Source organism: Gordionus sp. m RMFG-2023, chromosome 2 (genome assembly GCF_954871325.1).
Source record: "Gordionus sp. m RMFG-2023 chromosome 2, tfGorSpeb1-WG-v2, whole genome shotgun sequence".
Taxonomy (NCBI): Eukaryota; Metazoa; Nematomorpha; class Gordioida; order Chordodea; family Parachordodidae; genus Gordionus; species Gordionus sp. m RMFG-2023.
Genome location: NC_088776.1, coordinates 25,875,843 through 25,902,552, shown reverse-complemented (window position 1 = coordinate 25,902,552; position 26,710 = coordinate 25,875,843). Strand labels below are relative to the sequence as shown.

The 26,710-nt window shown below is 26.0% G+C and overlaps 1 protein-coding gene and 1 long non-coding RNA gene across 2 annotated transcripts; both read right to left on the bottom strand.

The window, feature by feature from the left end:
• Nucleotides 1-1,943: 1,943 nt before the first annotated feature.
• LOC135924217 (uncharacterized) lies at nt 1,944-20,524 on the bottom strand. Its single transcript, XM_065459264.1, has 9 exons — nt 20,460-20,524; nt 18,944-19,083; nt 13,123-13,194; nt 10,978-11,110; nt 10,804-10,894; nt 9,529-9,912; nt 9,432-9,472; nt 9,264-9,364; nt 1,944-2,290 (listed from the first exon to the last, which is right to left on the bottom strand). Exons 1-9 carry the CDS (start codon nt 20,465-20,467, stop codon nt 1,944-1,946), a joined length of 1,317 nt encoding a protein of 438 aa, XP_065315336.1. The 5' UTR covers nt 20,468-20,524.
• Nucleotides 20,525-21,682: 1,158 nt separating this feature from the next.
• LOC135924614 (uncharacterized) lies at nt 21,683-22,787 on the bottom strand. The gene is made up of 3 exons (XR_010571339.1): nt 22,766-22,787; nt 22,586-22,648; nt 21,683-22,247 (listed from the first exon to the last, which is right to left on the bottom strand). It is a non-coding gene; the product is annotated as an uncharacterized LOC135924614 (long non-coding RNA).
• Nucleotides 22,788-26,710: the final 3,923 nt, after the last annotated feature.

Genomic DNA, 26,710 nt, shown 5'->3' with positions numbered 1-26,710 from the left:
AACCAGGTAAATATTAATTCATTTCATTATAAAAAAATTAACCCTGTGGAACTACGCATTTTTAGGTCTCGTTTGATTTCATAAATTTGTTCCCCCACCATTTTTAATGATATTATTTATTTAAAAAATTTGGTAATTCGAAATCATTTTGTAATTTATATGGTATCATAGAAATGTTGAAAATATGCGAAGTGAGTGAAAGTTTAAATGACACATCATGTGATTTATTAACTAGTTAATTGATGGAATTTGAATTTAATAAATCAAATCCAAATAAAAATATTTATAAAATCGGCTTAAATTTTTATGCGCGGCCTTTTTCCAAATTACGGCCCGGTACCTGAGCCCTTATCAGATAAGGATTTGATACGGGCCTGCAGGTCTGATATAATATACAATTGATTACTAGATTTGTTCAATTCCCAGAAAATAGAGAATATTCATTTAAAAATTGTTACCTATATAATAATTTTTTTTTGTATTAGGAATATAAAAAAAATTCTACAAATTTATTAATTTTTATTTTCTAAATAAGGTCAACTCTAGTTGTGCTTCGGATTTAAAACATTATTTCATTCAAAACGATCAGTTTGATATCAAGACATGCCCTTGCCCAAATTGTTATCTTGAAATGTCTCAAATAAATCAAATTTTTTATATTACAAGCGAGTCGAAAATTCAAAATACAAGCAATTTATATAATGTATCAGTAGATTGGATTAATCAATTTAGCATTAAAATATTAGGTTCTATCGGAAAAATGATAACAGGATTAGATCAAGAAAGGACATTGATAATATCAAAATATATAGCTAAAGATGATACTCTTTTTTCATTTCTTTTCGATCAACCACTTAATTTTAATAACACATATTCTACCAACGATTTTGAAATAGTTCTAGTAGTTTATGATGCCCACTCTTTATATTCTATGGGGTCTTACAATAATCAAGCAACTAATAATTCTATAATTGAATTAAAGATGTTTGGGGATATGGGTCGTATAGTGTCACGACAAATATTGGATCCAAGCCAATGCCATCTATATAGAATATGCCTACAGGCTCAATATAAAAATCTAGAAAATCAAAATTTTCATAGATTTAGTATAATGAATGTCACGCTTTTATTGTTTTCATACGAAAATTGCTTGTACGTGAATTACGCTAACATACCTGAAAACGAAAATAAGAATCCATGGAACCAGCGCAAAAATGAAACATATGATTATATAGGATTACATCTATTTCCTAATAATAATTTAAAAGATATATTAGATGGATCTAACAAAATCTTCTACATATTAAACTCTTTCTTAAATCATTACAAGTCTAGAGATATCATTGACAAATTATCTATATTTTCTTATGTAATTTGGTTAATAAATCTCATGATGTCATCAAAAAAATTCAAGAGTAAGTATTTTTAATTATATTCTTCTAAACAGAAGATATATTATATTTTACAGAACTCTCACTTTATTTGTAATAATTTTTCAAAAGGTCTTTTGAAAGTTATATTTCTTTCTTTCTTTCTTTCTAAGATGTTTTATCATATTGGAATTAATTTCTTTTGTAAAATTTGAAGTATCTTAATACAACTTCCTTTTTAATAGAGACTGACATTGTACCTATTTTTGTTAGGTCCGACCCTTTCCAAGAAAAATTTTAAAATGTTTATCTCGCCTAGGCCTATTCAAAAACGTATTCGAATCGAATAGTGCATTAAACGAATCGAATAATTTACTATTTGAATTAGTACGAATAATAAAATCTACTATTTGTATTCGAGAAATGAATTTTCTTAATAAAATAAATCATACTCAAATATATTGACAAATTTTTTTATTGCAAATTTGATTTCAAACAGAAAAAATTATAATAATCCGATGACAAATAAATATAATCAAGTTATAAACAAAATTAAAATATTATATTATTCATTTAATTTATAATTTTAAGCCAATTTTTAAGGCAAAGGGTTTTTCTTATATTTTCTTCTTTATACGACATGCGGTTTTTTGACAACAAATTAGTTCCAACTGAGAAAAGTCTTTCACACGCAGTTGATGTTCCTTGTATAGATAAATAATCTCTTGCCATTTTTGAGAGTATGGGGATCCTATGTGCATTTGTCTTCCACCACATTAATGGATCAGTATCACTCTTTGATCTTGGCTTACTCAGGTAAAAATCGATTTCACATAGTTGAACATAATTTTGTTTAAAAACAATGTCAAGCCTGTTTTGTTGACTTTCATTCTTATTTTGGCAGTTGTAATTATCAGCAGCTTATAAAATAAAATGATATGTATTTAAATGGGGGTAAATTAAATACCTGTATATCTATTGTAAATCTCTTTAAATTTGTCCATTAACTTGGATATATCAATATCATAATCAACAGATATTGATTTAAAATATTCTACTTTAAGCCTGGGATCCAATATTGTAGCTATTATTGCATCATCTGCAGTTAAATTGTAATAGCCCAACAATTTATCACATGCCACTTTGAAATCATTGTTAGAGGTTTTATGGAAACAAGGTTTCTCATTTTTTAAGTGTTCAAGAATTAGAATATAATAGGGTATAACCAAATTATAAGTAGGATAATTTTCCCCACAAACCATATTTGTAGTCTCATACAAAGGCAATAGGATAGATTTAATTTTTACAAGATCGTCCCATTCCTCCTGTATGTTATGTTAATAAAGTATTATATACCTATTTATAAATTTTAGTTTACCTCTGATAATTGTTTTTCTTGAAGAATTATAATATTAGTTATAACTTCATTAACTAATTTTTTTATAGCAGGCTTTAACAATAAGCCCCTTTCAATCATTTGGTAGGTGCTATTCCACCTTATTTCACAATCCAATTTGGGTTTTAAAAAATTTATAGGAGGATGTAGTGAAATACATATATTTTTTAATAAATTAAATTTTTTAGGAGAATTACGTATCATCCTAATAATGTTTCGTAGTTTTAAAATTGATGGATTTAAAATTTCTTTGGATATTAAATTAATAACATGAGCAAAGCATCGAATGTGCCCTATTTTTATTGATGGATATTTTAAAGAAAATGAATCAATAAATGTTTTATTATTAGTAGCATAAAAAATTTTATTCTCCAAATTATAATTTTTAATTATTTTAATAAAGGCTTTAAATATGTTTTCACCTGAATGTTGTTCATTTATTGGAGCAACATCCAAAATTATGTTATTTATTTTAAAATTATCATCAATAAAATGGGCTGTTAATTCTAAAAAAGGAACCTGAGTTGGGCTAGTCCAAATATCAGATGAAAAATTAATCTGACTCTTATTTTTGGATATTATATCCTTTACCAACTGTTCTTTTTCTGCAAATGTATTATACATATGCAATTTAAGAGTATTGGAGCATATTGATTTTATAGAAGAATCAAGATCATTTATAAAATTTTTAAAATCAGGTGAATTAATAATTTTAAAAGATAAATTATTATTAATAAATAATTTTAGTAAGTTATCTTTATAATTTATTTTTTTAGATAAAGAAAAAGATGATATAGGTTTTAAAAAGTGTCAATTTTATTCCTGTTTTTACAGAGATGTGAATGAAACCTATTATAATGATTAATAAGAGGCGATGTTGTTTTGCCTTTGCATTTAATAATGCTCTTGCAATGATTGCAAGCAGCCTTTTCACCATTGAGTTGATATTGATCCCATATAATCGCTCTTTTTTGTGAAGAAATTTTGTCAATATCAACCATAACTATTTCATCAGAATCATTCTCCTCTAACAAATTAGGCTAGCTAACAATATTTTATTATAAAGATATAATATATTTTTATATACCTTTGGTTTGTATATATTTTTATATACTTTTGGTTTGTGTAATTTTTAATAAAATTAATTTTGAAAAAATACGGGAAATTAAAATTTTTGCTAGTCTTTTTATAAACACCACCTGTCAGATTGGCAGGTTATCAAATAGAAATGACAAATGTTAGATTTATTTTTTAAAAAAGCAATTTATTAAATATTACGAACAATTCGTTTTATTCTAATCGAATAAATGATTATTCGTATTCGGATAAAACAAATAATTTATTATTCGTATTCGTAATTATTCGTATTTTTTTTGAATAGGCCTAATCTCGCCGATCCGAGATCCCCCCCCCAACCCTTACCCCCCCCCCCCCAAAGATCCGAGTCCTATCAAAGATTTTAATTTGGCAATAGACCCGAGTCCGATCTTATTCAATTATTTTTTATTGGTCTATTGAAAACTAAATGGGGATAATTACAAACGCTTAAGGTTAATTGTTAAACGGCTCGACAAACCCAGAGAATAGATAACAGAAAGGTTTGGACATCTATTAACGAAATCTCAAGACATACATAATTTTGGCTAAAATATTGGGTTAGTCGTTTTAAAAATCGAGTGGTTTAACAACACTACTTAAGGTTGATCAATTTTTCAGTTATTCTTGAAAATGATTTTCATTAAAACATTAGAAAAATAAATTAATTAAATAAATTTTAAAATCAAAGTCCGAGTCCAAGAAGATGTCTATCCGACCAACCCAAGTTCGTCTGGATTGGATTTTGACCTGCAGAGCTCTACTCTATAATTTACAATTTTTCTACTAATCCAAATTTAGATCAGCAGCGCATTTAAGGTGAGGCATTTTACCCAGGGCGTAGATTTCCCTGGAAACTATATTTTGGGGTTATTTAAGGGGATATTCCTCTTTAAAAAATATTTTACAGGGAAATGTATTTTTTTTTCATGTTTTATTGAAAACAGATAGACCACTATTAACATGTTATTTAAACAAGTATGATATAATTTCGTTTATTTTGTTCGTTATCTTTGAAGATGAAAGCGATTGCATATAAGAGCTTGAACAACTAGAATTGAGTCATTTATCATTTTCAGAAGTTGCTTCTCCGAGATTCATTCTTATAAAAACTAGTTTTCTGACCTTATCAATTTTTTTAAAATCCTATTTCGAAATTGCGAATTATCAGTAAAAATGTAAAGTATTGCTCCTCAAAAATATTTTTATTTTAGGTTATTAATTATCAAAATACGTGCCCAGTAAGTTGGATTAGGCAACTTAAGGAAGCAATCCTAATTTTATCTCAAAATATAGTTGTTTTTCCTTAAATGGTTGGATTTTATTTATTTTGTCTTTTTGCCTTTGCTAATATTTGAATTAGTGATCTGCATCGGGCCTAATTTTTCAAGCCCAACCCGGCCCGAAATTATTTTTAAAGAATTTTGCCGGCCCGACTTAAACCCGAAATATCCTTTAAAGAGTTTTCCGGCCCGGTCAGAATTTATTTAAATAAAGAAATTAATTTTTATAATTACTCAAAATAAAAGATATATGTTATATGGCGTCTATTTTCTATAAATAAAATCAAATATTTTTATTTTACATTAAAAATTCAACATAAAATTGATAAATTTAGATATATTTTAAAAAATTTCCAAGGCCCGACCCGGCCCGAATTTTTTTAAAAAATATTAGGCAAGAGCCCAATTTCACGGGCCAGGTACGTGCCGGGCCTACTTTTGCAGATCTCTAATTTGAATTGCATTATTTTATTTGCCTTTAAAAGCAATTAAGTGCATGAGCTGCACACCCGATGTATTCCATATTTCAATATTTATTTCTTACAAGTATCTGTTCTTTCTTCATATTATTTGCATCATCAGTTATATTTATTTTTGTATTTCCTATTTCTTCAATTGATTTAATAAATTTATTAGATAGATTTCTATGTATGCATATTGGTCCCTATTTCATTTGATTTATAGAACATGTGGCTTGGGGTTGCTATAATAATATTTATATTGCCCATCACTAATGAGGGTCAAATTTTTATTTTTATCTATTCTTTTGAATACTATATTTTTAATCATTTCATATTCACTGTTTAAAAAAATTTTTACTAAGTAAATACATGAAGGTATTTTAAATTTAGGTTTTAAAGATGGAAATAATTTTGGAAATTGGATAATTTGACATAAAGATGGTGCAAATTCAATATAAATATATTTACTAGGCTAGGTAATTAATTAAGACTAGTATTTTGTGAAATGTGAATTTCCAAAATTGTAAATGAGATAGAACAATAATTAATTTAGACGAGTATTATGTTGTAAAATTTTATAATAAAAATTAAGGTTGAACTCAAGGAAGTTTACGTCCCCTCATTAGAATTTCTATTAGTCTGTCTATAAACACATGATCTGTCAGATTTGTTTTAAAAAAAAATTAACCCTTAGAGGTCTGAAAATGAAAATTTTTTTGTCCGAGTCCATGCACACATTTTTTTTAGTCCGACCCGAGCCCGAATAAAATTTTACAATTTGAGTTTGAATATTATAATATTCAAAAAAAAATTTATGTGGATTTATTCATCGCCACCTTAAATAAAAGTTTATTTGACGGCCATAATCTAATCAAAAATATAAAATGCAATCGAATTTAAAAATATAGAGATTATATATCTCAAAATTAATGATTAATAGAGTTTCTTATAAAGTTTATCCATCCTTAAGCAAGATCCTTGATAGTGAAGATCAACCAACCCTTTTAGACCACTCCACGTTAGAAAAGGGTGGTCAGCTACGTTGGGTTAGATTTTAGAAATCAAATGGAATCTAGTTCTTTATCTGCCATTATTGGTTTAAACTGAACCCATCTTACTAACAAAATAATTAGATTCTGTTTAGTTATTAAACCCGATCTGAATGCAGCCTAACACTTTTTCTTAAAATTTGGATTGTAGACACTAATCTTATATATGTTACTGATTTGGATCACCCCTAAACAATCTCTAATAAATAGTTGCTAGATTAATTAATATCTATCTAATTAAATAGCCCCATATTTTCATATTAAAAATATTACTTTAATGGATGCCAAATTAAAAAAAATTCGTGAAAAGATTGAAATCAATGAATATGAAGTAAGGGAAAATGCCAATGGCAAATCTGAGGTCTCACAAAATTCATACTAATATTTCTTTTGATGTATAGTAGTTTAATTTATTACAATCAATTGATGATTATAATTCAAAAATAATATTGCTTAGAGCCCTCTAATAACTTAGTGATTGCAAACACAATATTTTTATTATGACATCAAATTGTAAACTAATTTTTTTTATATTTTATGATAATTCAGATCAATTCAATATGACTAAAATGGTAATGTCGACATTCTTAAAATACGAATCTGTTATATATCCTGATCGTGTACTAACAAAAGTGACCGTTGTTTTATCACATAATAATAATAACAATGTAGTACTTTTAATAGTATTATGCCTTAGAAAGATAGGTGCATTTCGAAAAAATACAACAAACCTCAATTATAATATGTTTGAATTCGGGATAAATGATAATGAGGATACTTCCAAATCTTATGATAATTTATACTGGATAATTGGGATTTGTGGGACAATAATTTTGATAATGATTATTATCATAATTATTGTCATAGCATTTAAACTGAAGAAAAAGAGTGGTTTTGATGAATGTAAAAGAAATAGATCCTTCCTAACCTACTTTTTTTCCTGTTCGGTTTTGATAAACTTATTTATAAAAAGTGGTAGCGATCAAAAATGTTCTGGTAAAGATGCCAATCAATCTACTTCCTTACGTTACCATTCGTATAGACACGAGAATGGCCATGAAGAACTTTTACAAATGGTAAATAAAGTAGGAACAAATAAATCAGTAGAGCAAAATTTAATGGCTATAATTGTTGACGAAGACACTACTATAGTTGAAAATGGGAATATATCTATATTTGATCCACTTATATGTAAAACCGATGTAGTTTATGAATTATATTAGACTCGCTTATCGTTTATCAGTTTTAAAATATTTGAATTTTTTAACAATATTTTTGTTAAATATCTTAATTTGTAATTTGATTAGTCATGAAAATTCATGAATTAATATATGCCGGGCATAATTTTTATCATTCAATATGAAGATAAGTTTTTCCCAGGGTTTTATAAATGGCTGAAAAATTGGAGATCAATAATAATGAAAATATTTTTGCTCAAGCAGAATTTTTGACCCAATTTTACCCAAAATTCCAAATCTTTTATGAATAAATATTTTGCGATTTTTATGTATAAAAGTTTTTCATGATGAAATTACAAATTTTAAACAAAATTTATTCAATTTAGTTAATCTATAAAAAAAAAATTATCAAAATTTGGGCGAAAGAAATCTCAAATGCTCGTTTGACTTTTGTTAAACACTGGTTTTTTCCAAATGTTTCTTTCTTATAATTTATTCATTTATAAAATATTAATTTATTTATAATGCTGGTATAAAATTTTGCGCAAAAAATCATTATAAAAAAAATTTATTCTTGCAAATAGTTTTCATTCTCGTTTATATTCAATCGATTGCATCAAGCTTAAAAGAAAAATGTTCCAATATAGGCAAAGATCTTGTATTACCTTTACAGAATATTATTTAAATGTATAGTTCTTAAAAATTGAAGCATTTTCCTAATTCAGATAATGTATTTTATGGCAATATACAAATTAATAAACCTTTTTTTAACGAAAAATAATTTGTTTTTCACATTTAAAAAAAATGTTTTAGAATAACACAACACTAAACGCTTCTGCCCAATTTTATCATAATAAAAATATTATATAAAAGCGCAATGAAACAACGAAATGAACCCTGAAAATACTAATTTTTAGTATTCGACTTTAAGGACTAATCTTTTTCACCAAAAAATGTATAATTTTGTAATGCATATGCGCTTATAATTTTTTTTTAAATATTAGACAACTTTTGAAAAGGTTTTTAATTTATGTCTATATGATTTACCCTGCAAAAGTATCATTTTTATAATTTTCCTAAAATTAGAATTAATAAATTTCCCATTTAAATATATTATGTAAAAGAAAAAATTGCTAATTATTATAAAATAAAGGAGGTTATGATGCTTTAAAATTCGATTTTAGGGATATTTAACGAGGTTTAAACGAACCATTTATTTCCTAATATAAATAATAAAGTTCACTTTAATGAGGTTACTTTTTAGGGCTCGCTTTACCCCTTTGGGGTGCGTGGTTGATTTATTTTGGCAAAAGAAAGTTAGATATATTTTTTTTGAAAAACCTTTTTTTACTGTTACTTTTTTGTTAAGCCCCCAGAAATAATTAAATATAAATTATAATTATAGCTTGATTATAAGAAAGTCATATTTACCTGAATCATTTATTTTCACGTGCAAATCACCAACTTGGAACGAACTATTAACGAGGTCCGATGTTAATTCGCAATCAGCTATCAAAATGTATTTTACTGGACTGCATTAGTATAAGGCAAAGATAAATGAATATGATATGAACTCAAAATAATAATGTTAATACGCACTTGATATCGTCTAAATTACTAATAGCTGAATATATCGATTCCTAATTATTTTTCAAAAAAAATTATACACATGTCTATATTTGAAACATTAAATTACTTGCGTTGAATTGGGAAATGATTGTTTGGAGATTTTGTTAGAATAATTGTCGCCATACTTATCACTTGCTATGAGATTTAATCTGTTGGAAGGTTGAACGAAATCAACGCTGCACGAAGAACTCATATTACCGCGACCTTTATTGATTTTGCCATTAGGATAAGGCGGTAGAAAGTTGTGGCTCAAAAAATTCCCTAAATTTATCTTTTTAAACGTTGCCATGGCATTACCCATATTTTTAGATGGTGATGTTATAGTAGATAGATCTGCCTTAAATCTCATCGTTGGCCAATACGAAACAAAATTACTGGTAGATTTGGAATTCGTTAGTCCATTCAATGAGTATTTAGATACTAAATTTTTAGCAGTGGGTATTCGCGTCTTCTATAATTTAATTTTTTAATATAATATATATTTTAAGTGGGGTTGGCAGTAACGCAAATACGTCTATTTAATACCAAATACAAATACTTTATTGTATTTAGTATTTATTAGAATATTTTAGAAAGTATTTAGCATTTATATTTTAAATACCAAAAAATAAAAAGTATTTTATATTTATTACGATTACGATTTTCAGACGAATACAGATACTCTTTTTTTTATTATAAATTGAATTATTAAATGTCACATTATTTATTTAAATTTGTGACCCGATTTAATTCTGATGTTAGGTGTAAGATAAATCAATTATGTAATTCTTTTATCATGAATTTCATATGCAATATAAAGTAAACAAGAGTCAATTTGGATTTCATTATTTTAATTAAAGTGTTTTTAAACATGATTATTTTATCAAAAATGGCTTTATTCTTAGGGCTTATATTATAATGACGGATTTTGACTGAACATTGGATTAATCAATAATATTTAAATCTTCTACACTATTTTATTCATTTTAAGCGAATAATTGATAAATCCTTTTTATAAACTAAGAGTGAAGATGGGAGTGGGGGGAGGGGTAAGTCATGAGGAAATTTCTCTAGAAAAATTTGTATTCCCGTTAATATCATTATAAACTATTAAAAATTATAAGCCAATGCTCCTATGTCTAATTTTTTTTAAAAAATAAGGCCTACACATTTATGGGGGAGGGGGGAGGTCCAGAAAATCCCACCTACACTTACGCATATTATGTTCGAGATAGAAAAATATTCGCATTTTGCAAAAAAAAACCCAAAACTTAAACTCTGAATTTTCTAATTTTATTTAATCATTTCACAAGAAAAGTTTAAGAAGACATAATTCAACCCATAATTAAATTCAAAATTTTACAAATTGATCCAAGATTTTCGATTTGAATATGAATCTAGAACTACTACAATAAAATTCTAGTTTGATAACAAAATCAGGAGGCATGTCGTAGCTTTATTATTTTGTTTTTCAAAATAAAATTTTTATGAACATAATGATAAAAACAAATTTTTTTAATGTTAATTTAATTTATACAATGTAAAAATATCTTTTTCAAAGGTCACGTCAGTGAAAGCAGCATTTATTCCCGTTATTAAAGACGATTCCAAAATTTGATTTTTAAATATGGCCAAGGCAAATAGACACCAACTACTACCATTGTCTGAATCTTTTTTTAAAATTATCAAAACAAATTTCAATTTAATAAAAATAACATTTCAATTAAAATTGTCAGGTATACTTGAAGGATAATCACTTTACATTAAAAATAAAATTTTTGAAAAAACTATTATCGATTTTTCCCAAACAATGTTGAAAATTCAGCTTCATTTTATAAATAATTTTATAACATTGCTTGGGGGAGAGGGGGGAAAGTAATATTGGGGTTGGTACGATCTTATTCCATAATTCCCCAAATAATAAACTTTATATTCTTTTTTGAATTGATAAATTTATCTGGTTAATGATGCTTACTACCTCAAGGTACTACCTATCGAATTTGAATTTTGTTTATTTTTCATTTGGATAGGCACTACCAAATATATTTATAATATATATTTGAAAAATCCTGATTTTTGAAAAGCCTCTATGGCTTAGTCGGCAAGAGCTTCGCTTACTGATCCCATGGTCACCGGTTCGAATCCCAGTAATGATCATGTTTTTTTTCTTATTCTAACTTGGTGGTTCCATCCTTGGGGGATGATATATAGGAGGCCGGGCTCGACCACGTGATTCCATTATAATATATTAAATAATAAGGGTCTTATTACATTTTAATAAATTTTGGTCGGTATTTAGCAAATTAGGTTGGTATTTAGAATATTTCCAAACATTCACTTGGTAGTAAGCATCATTAACCAATTTATCTCAAGTATCAAAATTTAAAACTTTGTAGAAGGCTAGGGGAATATTGTTGGAGGCGGCTGGTACAATCTATTCATCCCGTAGTAATGGGCTCCCAACAATTCATTTAGTGACCATAATATTTTTTCAAAAACAGATCTTGCACATTAAAAATTTTGAAAAAAAGGGAGTATCAATTATCTTCTGCTATCTAGGAGCTAAATCTCCAGTCTTACATAATATTATTTTGGCTAAAATTTTAATCGGGACATTTTAAAAAAATCGGGCCGTTTAACAACACTGTATTCAATAAATTCTACATTAGATAGAATTACGTATAAGACCTATAAAATGAATTTATTATAAAAAATTTAATAGCTTTTATTTCATGGACATTTAATTTTGGGGTGTCGCACCAACCCCTACCCTATATCCCTTAAGTGTTTATCCTAATTTTATTATTTTAAACAAATATTATCAAGATTATTAATTGATTACTTTAGACATAGTTTGATCAAGAATTATTCTTAAACAAATCAGCTTATAGAAGGTTTTATTATTCAAATAAAACATGATGTTTATTATTTGGGTTCATGGAGATATGATGCATTTCCTGGATTGACCAGTTTTTATTTTTCAAATCGTAACCATAACTGGACTGTATATTAAATCTTAAAATGAGATAACTGGAGTTCTTGTGAAAATCTGAATTAAAGTAGTTCTAAAGGAAATGCGAACTGATTATAATTTGTTTTTTTTTATAATATAGAAAGTAGAAAATAGACCAATCTGGTGTAAGTTTTAGGCTTTTTGATCGCATTTTCTTACTCTTTTTTGTCACTTTTTAAATATAAGGAAAGTCTTAACTCAAAGCCTCCATTCGACTTCAATATTAAGCCTTTGATCATTTACACCATATTTTCAGAAAACATTATCAAAAGTATATATAATTTATTAAAATTATATTATTATTTGTTTAATTATTATTATTTTTGATAGTAGTAGTATTTTCTAAATAATTAAATATTAAATAAATTGTTTTTATTGAAGTTGATATTTTATTTGTAATAACATCTCTAATATCTATATTATATATATAAAAGATTCAAAAATAAAACAAGAGGTAATAATTATAAAGAATAAAAAAAATTTATGTATATATTTAAATATATTCGGGCCAGGTGCACAATTAATTTTTAGACGGGCTTTTCAGGACAAATAAAAAAAATTAGTTCGAAATCGGGTGGGACAAATTTTTTTAAAAAATTACAGGTAGTGCTGGAAAATTAAGGTCCTATACAGATCAATATATAAAGATATATAAACAAATAAACTCACCAGAAATTTTGGCTTTGATTTTTACCGATTTAAAGTGTTCTTTTTCTGTCCACAACAAAGGTATTCTTATATCTATAACAATAATAAAATCTATATATTAAATTATGATTTGTAGAGCAAACATATTTTATCAATTTTTTTTAATATAAAGAAAAATATATGAAAAAAGTTTTCACTCTCCAATCAATGTTAATTTATAATATTAACGTATTAACTTTATTTTAAATAAAATAAAATTTAATAGAAGAACAAACATAAAGGATTTATATATGCCTAAGGAAGGAACGTCTTCATTTTTTGTATAGCTTTTTTGGGCATTAATGCCCTTTTTAAAAAACATAGAACAACTTTTCTTTTTTCAATCTAGTTAGAAGAAAAAGGATGGACATAATCTTCCTAAAAAACGTCAATATGTTTGTGAAAAAGGACATTATTATTTGAATGTAATTTATAAATTAAAAATCACGCTCCATTAAATTGGCTTAACGATCTTTACACAAATTATAAATACTTTTGCCAAGATTCAGCAGAAAACCAGAGTGCGTAAAGTTATAAGTGAATCTACATCTTAACCAAATTTTATAATTTTCTCGAATCGATTTAAAACCTTTTTCTTAGTGAGTTATATTAATAGCCAGAGTTTGGCATGCAGCTATCGTTTAGAGAAAATATATAATGGTCACATTACGGCAGTGGCGTAGACAAGGGGGTGGGGGTTTGGGGTTGAAACCCCCCCCCCCATAACCTCCGAAATTTTTTAGAAAATCTTTTTTTTAGATTTTTTTCTTATTGCGAATAATTTTATTTAAAAAACGGTTTCAATTCATGAATAAATTTCTCATAATGAAGGGAATTTCAAGGAATTATTGAAACTTTTATGTAATAATAATGATAACTATATAAAGCTTTTTGAAAGCTCTGCTAAAAATGCCACCTACCCTACCTTAGTCCAATTATTCAAAATGAAATAATAGCCATATGCAAATAGGTTCATATTGAAAGAAATTTCTTCAAAAGTGAAAGCATCACCATTTTTTAGTATTTTGGCAGATGAGACTTCGATGTTGGTAGCATAGAGCAATTATCCATAGCAGTAAGGTTTATTGATATGGAATCAGGTGATTTCAAAATGAACGAACACTTTGTTCAATTTATTGACTTACATGACACTAAATCAAAGACGTTAGCTAATAAATTTTAGCATCCATTTAAGACCTAGATTTAAATTTAAATCTAATGAAGGATATGATAGAGTTCCCTGATTGGTCACGTTAAAGGAGTGCAGTCAAGAATTAGACAGCTTTATCACATCTCTATATGTCACTGTAGTTCACATTGCCTAATTTGATGATATATGAGGCATGCGAAATTCGAGACATCCGGAACAGTTTACGTAAAAATATTTTAATTTAATTGGAATTTATTGGATTTTATTATGTATTATAGGTATCTTTTTAAAATTCTAATATATTTTTAAATATAGAAACAATATCGTCGGTTTGTGACTTTTTCACACCACCCAAGAAGAGGCAGCCTTTTAACCGAACGTTTATGATATTGATTCAAATAATCAAAAAAAAACTAAAAAGATTTTGCACAACTATTTATTGAAAGACAACAATCAGTGAGACTTTTCATAGAATTATATGAAGTTACTTTTGCAGCTAGTTACTTTTGCAGCTCTCGAATTCTACATATCAAGCAAAGTATAGGATTCCGCAGATGCTGATAATCTTTTGCAGGCTATTACGAAGCCACATTTTTAATATCAATTCAATGTGTATATTTTTTATTAAATTATACATATGAAATATGATTTTAGCAAAATGCTACAAAAAATTGATTTGGATTTAAGGGAGGTTATGAATAGGGCAATGGATAATGTTGAAATATTAACAAATATCAGAGATAATAAATGAAAATTTCATGAAATATACGAGAAAGTAAAGGAGATCGCTAATATGTTTGGGATTGAAATTTTTAAACCTAGAGTAGTTTTTAGAGAGTCCAATCGCTTAAATATTGATGCATCTACGATTGAGGATTTTTATAAAATAAATATTTTATTCTACATTTTTATTTATTAAATGAAAGATTTATTAGTCACAATTTTATTTTAAAAAGCTTTTATTTTCTTCTGTCAGTTGAGTCTGAATTGTTGATTACACTTGAAACGCGAGAGGATATTAAGAAAATCTCATTTTATTCTAATGATTTATCAGGATCGCATATAAGTTACTGTGATGTCGTATTTTGGTATAAAAATCTTGATAAAATAGAATAATCTTTGAGTCCAAAAAATGCTTTGCAGGCCCTTTCCATGTGTAATTGCATTTTAGATTCTCTGCCTATTTTTAATAAAACTATTGCATTTGCAATATGAATTATTTATATTTTGATTCATTTGTATTAATTATTTAATTTATTTTTTTTAAATAATACCGTACAAGAATTACTTATATTTTATTTAAATTATATTTTTTTAAAATAATACCGTACAAGAATTACTTATATTTTATTGAATTATATTTTTTTAAATATATTTGTATACAATAAATTTTTAATATAATAATCTATATAAAATTTCTACATTTTGAAATTTATTTTATTGTATTTTATCATTAAAATAAATAAGGGATGAAGTTATTTATACCATATTATTTTAACAATAAATAAAATCTATAATGAAATTCTCTAAAATTTAATTAAAATTATTAATTTTAACACTCAATAAGTTATATTGAGTGATCATAAAAATGGAAAGTTTGGGGGGCAAATTTTTTTCTTTTTTCTACACTGGATAGATTAATTTACAATTTATTAAACATTGATAAAATTTTTAGAATAACGTTTCCAGCCGCTTATTAACCATAAATTTGGCCAAAATTCTGTTACTAATATTCTTTCATTTATGCTGGCTACTATATGGTAATGTTGTTAAACGGCTCGTTTGAGACGATTTTTAAAAACGGCTAACTCAATATTTTAGCCAGAAAAATATTGCCTAAGCCTTGAGATTTTGTTAATAGATGTTCAAACCTTTGTTCCTTCTACAAACAAAATCTTCAGTCTTGCTTAATATTATTCAGGATGAAATATTGAGTTAGTCGTTTTTAAAAATCGGCTCAAAAAGAGCCGTTTAGCAACACTAATAGTTATTTGACACTAATAAAGCACATAATATTAGCAAAATTTAAAAATAGGGTTTGGGAACGAAGCCCCCCCCCCCAAAAAAAATATTAGCCCCCCCCCCAATGGATAAATCCTGGCTACGCCACTGTAATACGGTTATTTGAAGAAAAAGAGTTTAACATTAAATCTCTTCGATATATAATTAAAATAATTGTAAGTTAACAAAATAAGAATAGGATATATAAATAATTCTTATGTATGATTAGTTTGGACATCCGGGGACTTCCTGAGAGGAGAAAAAATGCGTGATTTATATATATGGTAAATTTCATATCAAATCAATCGAGGTTTCAACCCCACCCACTCAGAATTTTTTATAAATTTTGTATATTGGAGTATATACTATAAGAAAAAAAAAGAAATTTTACTTCCTCACTACTTACTCGCTAAGATTTGGTCGTTTAAAGAGCGGAAGAATGGTATATTTTTGACAAAATGCACTTTAATTTTCAAATATCTCAAGAATAAATTAAGTTAGAGCAATCAAGTTTTATCATATAGCTTAATAATAGATCTTTAATATGACTTATAAATAAATGTGATAACAACCCTATTAATACCAAATACCGTAAGTACAAAACATAAAATGGCCATAGAAAAAGAGGATAATTTTTTTCCGTGGATGTATAAACTGTTTTATAAATCCTAAACTGGGTTGAAAGCGGGACTAGGAGTTATGAGCATTTATATGGCTAAAATTGATCAAATTTAACATAAATATCATCATATTTAAATTTTATGGATTACTCTATTTAGCTAAATAATTTCTATAATTATATGTAGTACAATCAAAATTTTATAATATTATATAAAAAATAAAATATATCAATTCATACAAATGTAATGGATACATGCAGGGTTTCAAACTGAACCGCCAAACCGGCGTTATAATTTTCTGAACCGTATTCGAACCGTTATAAAGAAAATATAAAAAGAGCGAATCGAACTGTTTTTTATAGCGATTCAAAACTATTTTAAAAAATAATAAATTTTAAATTATTAAATATTTGAAGTTTTAATTTTCGGGGGCAATTTTTAAATTAGTGATTTCTTTTCAAATTAAAATTTTTTTATATTATTTACATATCGATCAATACCAAGTTTATTGTTTTTACTTTAAATACTCAATAATAGAGATTAGGCAAATTACCAGTTATTTAGATAAGATATAATCTTAAAATCATCAAAACTATTCTTGGTTAAACTAACAAATTTATTCTTATATTTATATATATCAGTTATTAATTAGCTTTTATAATTATACTTGCAAATAATTTCATAATTCTATCATTAATAACTACATCTAATAAAAATCAAGTACTGATTTTTAACATTTGAAGAAAAAGAGATCGCCAAAAAGCATCTTTTTAAAATTTGGAACTTGATACAAAATTTAAATAATCAGAATATTGAAATTCTAGATGTGATGCCTATGTGTTCATATTCGATAGATAATTTAGATGATGATTTTGAATATTTATTAAAGTCGGAAAGCTTTAATAAAATAATTCTCTTGAAGAAAATTATAATAAATATATAGAAATAGAATATATATAATTCGATCATTTGATAATATAGAGAGATTAGAAAAAGATACTAATATTTTAAATTATTGGGAAAATGTAAAGAATAGTATGCCAGAACTTTATAAGTTAGCTATAATTGTGCTAGTAGTTCCAGTCCAGCTACACAGGTATCCATAGAGCATTTTTTAGTTTTAAGTTTATACTCTCTTGGCAGAGAATTAAATTAAATCCTGAAATATTAGAAAATATTTCAGTTATCCGTTCTAATTCTCTTTTTAAACATAAATAGTATAAATCCCATTATATTTATGCGTTATTTTATTCCTCATTGTATTTGCGCATGTTTGTTTTTATCTAATTTATTTATGAAATATAAAAGATTAATGTGTCTATTTATATTTACTAAGTTTAATAAAAAAATATCTATTAGATTATCAAAGTTAAATTAAATAAGAAATTATATAAATATAAATTAAAAAGATTTTTCTCTAAGATTAATGTATATGGTTTATGATTAAATTTTTTTAAAAAATCAAATTTATAAAAACCGGAACAAACCGAGAAAAACCGTTATAAATTATAAATCGAACCGAACTAATATAAATTTTTTCAAAAAAAACCGGAATGGAACAAAACCTCTATTAAATTTTAAACTAAAACCGAACCTAACCGCTATACTTAACGGTTCGAAACCCTGGTTACATGGCATTCTTAACAGCTTCAAAATAATAAAAATAATCTATTTTTTTGAATTAAAATATTTTACTTCCCCTTATAATAGGAGAGTTAATTAAGTTATGTACATAACTTAACCAACGCACATTATTATTACTTTTTGACCTACCCTGCGAATAGATATATTATACTATTTTTAAACCAATCATTATTGAACCGAACCCATAACTTTTTACATAACGGTTCAGGTTGATATTAAGTGCTTCATGGTCTTCTCTACATCAGGAAGTCATTTTACCAACTCCGTGATGCAAAAATTTTTCAGGAGAATTTCGTGTTAAAAACTCACATTTTGGCTGTAAAAAATGATATCTAATTTGATTCTATACTATCGCTAGAGAAATTTTAGAGAATTCTTTAAAATGAACCTGAAAGAGTTATTTTCCCAGTGTATTTGTAAGTTGATCCGTGAGAAGAATTCATTTTTGAATAGTGTTCGTTCTTATATTTGGTAGATTCTATACTGTCAGATAAGACGATACTACGATTATTTGTTAGAGCACCAAATCTATCGAATATAAATAATATATTACATATACTATTATGTTAATGTTATACATGTCGTACTGGATATTTGATATTTAGAATTTCTCAATTTAAAAGATTTACTGAGGCTAAATTTTAAAATTGAAAAATCTAATTTCACCGGAAATATATTCTAACATGTATAGAGAATCTACACTCTAATTTTCAGACAATTTTGCCTAGAACTCATATAAGATTAAAAAATACAGAAAAATTGTACTGCTAAAATTATCTTAAATTTAAGGGGTAGGTATTCTATACATGCTGGAATGCATTTTCGGTCAAATCGTATTTTCGAAATTTAAAAAGCGCCCTCAGTAAAACATAATTTAGAGATTCCAAAACCCCATGAATTCCATATCCCAATACTAAATATCTATACAGTATGTGGATTTATTATATAATGAATTAGCTTTTGATTAATTCACTTGGAATACAAAATAATTATAAGATGGATTAATAAATTATATTTATAAAAAATCCTCCTTAAAAATATAATAATAATAGTAACCTATATTTCCTAAATCTACCTAAATCAGGAGCGTAACCAATGGGGGGGAAAGGGGGAAATTCCCCCCCCATCGCAAATTTGACTATCATAAATATCATTTTAAGCTAATAAAAATTTTACCCCCCCCCCCCCACCAATCAAAATTTTACAAATATTTGAGTATCAATTTTCCAACATATTATTCAAAAATATTAATAAAATGGAAAAATATTTAGTCAAAGAGATTGAAATCAAACGATAATTTATAAATAAGGCTGAGCATGAAAAAAAGTAATGTGTCGTCAGCAGCGATATCATTATTGAATTCAATTGATCAATCAGAGTTTATCATTGCTGCTAGTTTCATCAATAAATTATTTTTAGCTCACTACTTTGTATAAATTTACAAAAACCAGATTTGGTTCAGGTTATTGATTTGGCGGAAAATATACATGAACAGGTACATACAATAAGATAGAATGTAGAAAAATATTTTCATAATATTTATCTAGACGTTGAATCGAAGGTTAAATTTTATGATATAACACTAATTAAACTTCGTCTAGCACCTAGGCCATTATTGAGATGAAAATAAATATTGGCTCAACTGAAGAATATTATAAAATATCCATTTTCATCCCTTCTTAGATACTTTTTTATCGCAAATAAAAGTACGGGTTTTAGATAAAAAACAAGTCCTTAGCAATCTTCAAGTTTTATTACCCAAAGATCCTTCTTCATTTTCTAATGTCACTATTGGTAAAATTAAATATTTAGAAAAATTTTATTCCTATGAGATTTATACTGAAATAAATTTATTCAGTGAATTCGAAATGTGGTATAAATATTTATACGTTTAGCTATTTTACCTGAGCATGCTATTGATGCGCTCAATCGGTGTAAAGAAACCTTGGCTCAATTTTCTAATATTTCGAAGTTGTTTTATATTCTTGCATGTTTGCCTATTACAACATGTACGAATGAAAGGACTTTTTCCAACTTGAGAAGGTTGAAAACATATTTACGAAGTACTGAATCTCGGCTAAATGGGTTAGCTCTGTTAAATATACACAGAGATTTGGTTCCAACGACAAACGAAATAATTAAAAATCTTGTATTTGATAAGAAGTTAAAAAAACTTGTTAATTTAATTATTTTCTAGTCAATATTTTAAACACACTACTATTAGTATTTTCAATAAAAAAATTATATTCTACTTATATTGTATGAGAATTTAAGCTGAGGCTAGTTTTTAAAGCAAATTTTATAAAAAAAATAACATTACACTTTATTTCAACTTTACATTTAAAAAAACCTTTACATTTAAAAAAACCTTTACATTTAAAAAAAACCTTTACATTTAAAAAAAACTTTACATTTAAAAAAACCTTTACATTTAAAAAAACCTTTACATTTAAAAAAACTTTATTAAATATAATATACCTAACTTGAAATAATAAAAAAGAGGCTTGTAATATCCTATCCATAAGCACGAATTAGTAAATAATAGTTTAAAATAGAAATATAATTCCCCCCCTATAAGAAAATCCTGGATACGCCACTGACCTAAATCATAATAAAATATGAAACTAAACATAAAAAAAATACCTTCTTGACTCATAATCATAAGAAGCTCTTAACCGATTATTCAAACGCCATAAATACTTATTTAATAATATAAAAAATCACAATAGCAAGTGGTTTTTATGTTATATTATTTCGGATATAAATAAAAATTTTAATTATAATTAGTCATTTATAAATAAATTGTGATATTAATAATCATAGTAAGTCTGTGCAATGTCTGTCAAAATAAGATAATTCCTTGTAATTATTTTATTTTTGGTAATTTTAAAGGTAGGCTAAAAAAATTTAATATATTTTTAAAAATATTTGGCAGATAAGGTATTGTAATTATGCTTTGAGTTTAGAAATTTAAATATTTTTCTATTATTTAATAATTATTACCTATTATTTCTTAGGCTAGAGAGTGAAGTGATAGTTGTTTCATATTTATGTGCATTTTTAATTTCGTTGTTAATCGCTACTGCATTCATTTTGTTTTCATCAAACTTCTTATCGGAGGCAATATATTTATTCAATGCAATATCGGTTATACAAGTGTTTTCACATTTTTCCATTAAGGGTAACGGATAAAAGTTAGCGTTAATATCGGTGGAATAGCAATCGTTATTAATAGAACTACATGAATGGATATCTAGGTTGTTTCCTAAGCCTGAGTCAGTAGTAGAAGAGTTTGAAGATTCTTTGCATTCAGTGTCGTGGCAATAGTCTTTTCCGACAAGTCTGTATTTTGAAGCCAAATCTGCGCAAGGAGACTTGATCGCTGTTAAATTACTATTAATTTTGGATTTATTATGGTGTTTGTTGAGTTCCATAAACGTACTTTGCTCCACAGACGGATAATTTGGATTACTCCTATAGTTTAAAATTGGGTTCAGTGGGCTAAATTTTTCCTCATCCATGTAACTTAAGTAACTCCTAATTCTGTAATTGGAAACGAATAATTCCTTGCAGGCTTCCATATATTGAATTCGATTTTGTCCGCAGATTCTAATTATTTTGATTAACCCATCTCTATACTTTAATTCCAGTTCTAAACAATTTCGTAATTCTGAATTCATTCCTTCGTTTACCTTTTAAAATATAAAATATTTGGATTTAAAAATTTTTCATTCTGAACCAAAAAAATTTATAAGAATATTTTTTCTGTCAGTTTTTTTCCTGAAAAATTTAGTTATCATTTTATTTTAGAAGCGAAAACATCGTTTTCGAATTTATTTATTGAATATTTTTATATTTTTCAAATCCGGTGCGATTTCCATTTTTGAATTTAAGCTCCACAGCCTACCCAATTTTTTTTCTGAATTTAAACCCGAGTAGGCCTCTTTGTTTAAAAAAATTTAAGATATCATTACAAATTACATGAAATAGATAAAGCTTAATTATTATTTTTTAATTAAATTTTCTTTACCTTTGCATAGGGATAAGAAAAATGGAGGTATTACAAACTTGTTCGCAAATATTCCGAATGTTGCTAATACGAATTACCAAATATTATTGTGATTCGTTTAGTCAATAAAAAAATATATTATTTTAGAAAAAATCGATAAAATTATAGTTGTATTCAAGTTGTTTTATACTTTCATCATACCTTCAACGGCGCATTGAAATATGGACTGGACAATACAAATAAACATTTCTAGGCCTTTATAAAATAAATTAGGAGTTAATAAACACTTGAAACTATTAATAATTTAGTTAAGATAATTTAGATTCTTTGATAAAATATTTATAAAAAACGCGAAATGAAAAAAATTGGCAAATATAATTTTATTTTACTAGTAAAATATTAAATCCTTTTATATTGAATGTATAAATCAAATTCTGTATTTATTTATTATATTTTTTTTCTGCCATAGAATAATTGGTTTTTTATTTCTTTTTCTTCATTTTAAAAAATATGTATTAATTTATTTTTCAAATATAACATTAGGTGATTTTAATTTATAGCATTTCCTATCTTTTATTTTCTTAAATTTATAATTAAAATTATTAATAATTTTCAAAAAAATTGAAATTTTTATCAATTTTTCTAAATAAATTGTAAATAAAGATTCATTGTTTCAACTAATACGTAAAAACCACTCCTGAATATCACTTTTAGGCGAAAATCCTATTTTAAGAGCCAAATTTTGGGTAGTCTTTTTTATTGATCATAATATTATAACACTATAATTTAAACATTTTGCAGGGTTGGGGTCAGCAGGGTCTGGTCTGTTCCACCACATCTAATTAATTATTTATTAATTTTATTATGTGTGATGTCACATAAGACTAATTTTTCTTCCATTATAAAACAAGCTGTATTAAAGATGATTAAGGACTTTAAAAAATCATATCGATTTGTATTTTTAATAATATTTCAGTATCCTAAAAAAGATTTTCAAAACTATAAATTTTAATATATTCTAGAGATGCTTTTGCAAGACCTTCATATAAATTATTCTTTATAATCTAATCATAACATTTGTATGAAAAATTTCAATTAATTGGAAATTATATCAATAGATTTCTTTTTTTGAAAAAGCAATCAAATTGTTTGTAAGCAGCATTAGAGCCCTGCAGCTCGAACTCGGGCTTAAAAATATTCCATGCTTAGGTTTAAAAAAAATTATTCAAACGGGTTAGGATAGGCTCGGGTTTGAAAAATATAAAAATTAACATAGAAAATTATAAGTGTAGCCTTAAATTTCATTGTAAATTACTTTATAAATAATTTATATATATAACCCATCATTCTTAATATAATTTTTTATTATACAAAATTTTTACAAATTTAAATCAAAGAAATTTAAATGAATATAAAATATAAATAAATAAATAATTGCACTGAAAAAAATTTACCATATAATTATTTGCACTAAAAATAAATCATAATATTATATAATTTGTATAGAAAAGATATATAAATATAATAACATTTATTTTTCATAAAATTTGAGCTTGATAAATTTTAATGTGACTTTAATAATAAATTTTTTCAAAATTTGTGCTAGTTTTTTTCCCCTTAAATAAGCCTCACAACACTAAACAAACGTTATTTAAATGAATTTTACTTAGCTGTGAGTTGATTTCTCAAAAAACAAACGTTATCTATAAGAATTTCATGTAGGTGTGAGATTATATTGAATAAATAGTAATTTTAAATTTGAGAAATCATCTCATGATATTATACATTAATCAACATATTTTTATAATTATATTAAAAGTAACTAGTTACTTTGTTGTTACATTCTAATAAATGTAATTATTTACAATCACTAGTTATATTTTTCAAAAATTTTCGCAAAAATGTAACTAGTTCCTTAGTCCACTTAAAAGTCATCACTTCTCTTTTTTTTATTAAAATAAATGATAATTTATATGTGATAAAGACAAAACAAGATTTTTACATCATAAAAACATGTTTAATTAATTTTTTTTAATAACAAATATTAGGCCGGGCCTAAAATAAAATTCCTGGATAACCCTCGGGTCTTGTAGGGCTTTAAGCAGTACTAGTTTTTAATTTTTATAAATTATTTTAAAAAACCATTTCCTAGAGAAAAAAATATTTTGAGTGTGGTCAATTCAATTTTTCGGCAAATTTAGCACGCTTCCTTTTCTTTTATCGGAGCAGTGACCACTGTTAGTAAGTATTGCTTAAAAGTCGTTTTCTTTATTTTATATTATGATTTTTTTGTGATTTTATAAATTGATGTGAGAAGAAAATTAAAAATATAAGAACCAATGTCATATTTATATTGATTACATGGATAATTAACAATAATATAATATATTTTTTTAAGATTATAAAATTATTGGATTTTGGATTAAAAATATTTTTAAACATCTAACTACAAATATATAATACGAATATTTAAATAAAAACACATTTTTAAAATTAACCTACATTACAATACTTTTAACATACTTTTGAAAATAAAGGGGGGATTAAGCATGGTAAACTTTCACTTTAAATTTTTCAACATTTTTTAAATATATATAGATAAAAATTGTAATTTAGATTAGAAGAATTTTTCACATTTATATTTGATAGTTGAACAAAAACAACATTGAAATTTTAAATAAAATTTATGATTTTATTCTATTATCTTAAGATATCAATGCGAAAAATCTCAATGTTATTTGTAAATTGTAATATATTATTTTCTTTTCTTCCTTATTATATTATATAATAGGTAGGACAATAGAAGAATATTAATTAATCAATTTTTTATATACTACTAAAAAGATTTATTAGTTATTATAAATCCTTTTAAAAATAGGGTTTATCGGGATGAAGATGATACACTGTTGTCGTTTGGGAGCGAAGAAAGCTTTACTTAGATTTAATTCAGCAAAACCATTTTTTTGGTTAATATTAAATTAAAAATTGACTATTAGCAGTGAAGTCACTGGCGCTGGCTGTGATACTTTTTTTTGGATATTCTTTAATAATATTATTTGTTGCATAAATATATTAAATGAAATATCATAAACGTTAATTTCACACCTTTCTTTAAAAAATAATATTAAAAGTGTGAAATTAATATTTTTTCATAAATATAATATAATAAAAAATATTATACTCACATACCATAAAATTGAGATCTGCAAACCCTGGCCCATTTGAAAGCCAGGCACTGATCAGGCCGCGGTTTTATAAAAAAAATTATGGGCAGGGCAAACAATTTAATAACCTGTAAGATAATTTTCGGGATAAAAATTTTGAAATATTACGTAATATTTTGATTTATACTATTTAAAAATAAATTACTATCCTTATTTCTTTGCCAAAATACCAAATCTATAAATAATATTATAAAAAATTCGGAAAAAATTATGATATTATATGATACGATTACAAATGCATAATAGAGATACAAACACGACTGATTTACAAAACGGTTGTTGTAGAATAGAAATAAATAGCCGTAGAAGCTGCATAAGAGCCATAATTGACATTGGGGAAAAATTAGATATAGTACAAACGAATTTAAAAGGCCTGGGGGGGGGGGGGCTTTTCGTAAAGCTTATACTGACCTGACCTAACTTTTCTTAAAATTGGTACGGGCTGAATAAATTGATTAAAAAATCATAACGGGTCGGGTTAATTTTTTTAAACGGACCGGGTCTATAAAATAATTTTTTGAGCCGTGATAGTCACCTTGTGCAAGCATTTTTGACAGGTCAAACCGGGCCGGGCTTTGAAGATCTATGCTATGTAATAAATAATTTAAGTTTTTTAGGAATTGGGATTCGCTCCACACTAATACTTTTATCATCAGCATACCTTACTAATACTTACATTATCACCATTTATTTCTACCAGACTACGAGCATAACCCTGACCGCATTATGGATAATACAGACAGATCCATCTTAAGTTCTTTAGAAATGAAACAAATTTATCTTAACAGTGAGACCCAATTCGTCCTCCTGGGATGCATCTATAGTCACTTTAAGTAACATATCTCTTAACGAACGTTCAAGTAGAAGAGAATTCTCATTTCACGATTTTAAAATCCAAAATAGGTTACGAATGACTAGAAAC

What these genes read in the sequence shown, in the direction of transcription:
- LOC135924217 (XM_065459264.1), bottom strand. An exon ending in AATCAAAGCCAAAATTTCTG is followed by an intron (nt 11,111 to 13,122) that starts GTGAGTTTATTT and finishes TTTTAAAAAAAG; the next exon opens with ATTCAGACAATGGTAGTAGT. An exon ending in CGTGAAAATAAATGATTCAG is followed by an intron (nt 2,291 to 9,263) that starts GTAAATATGACT and finishes TTATTTTATAAG; the next exon opens with CTGCTGATAATTACAACTGC.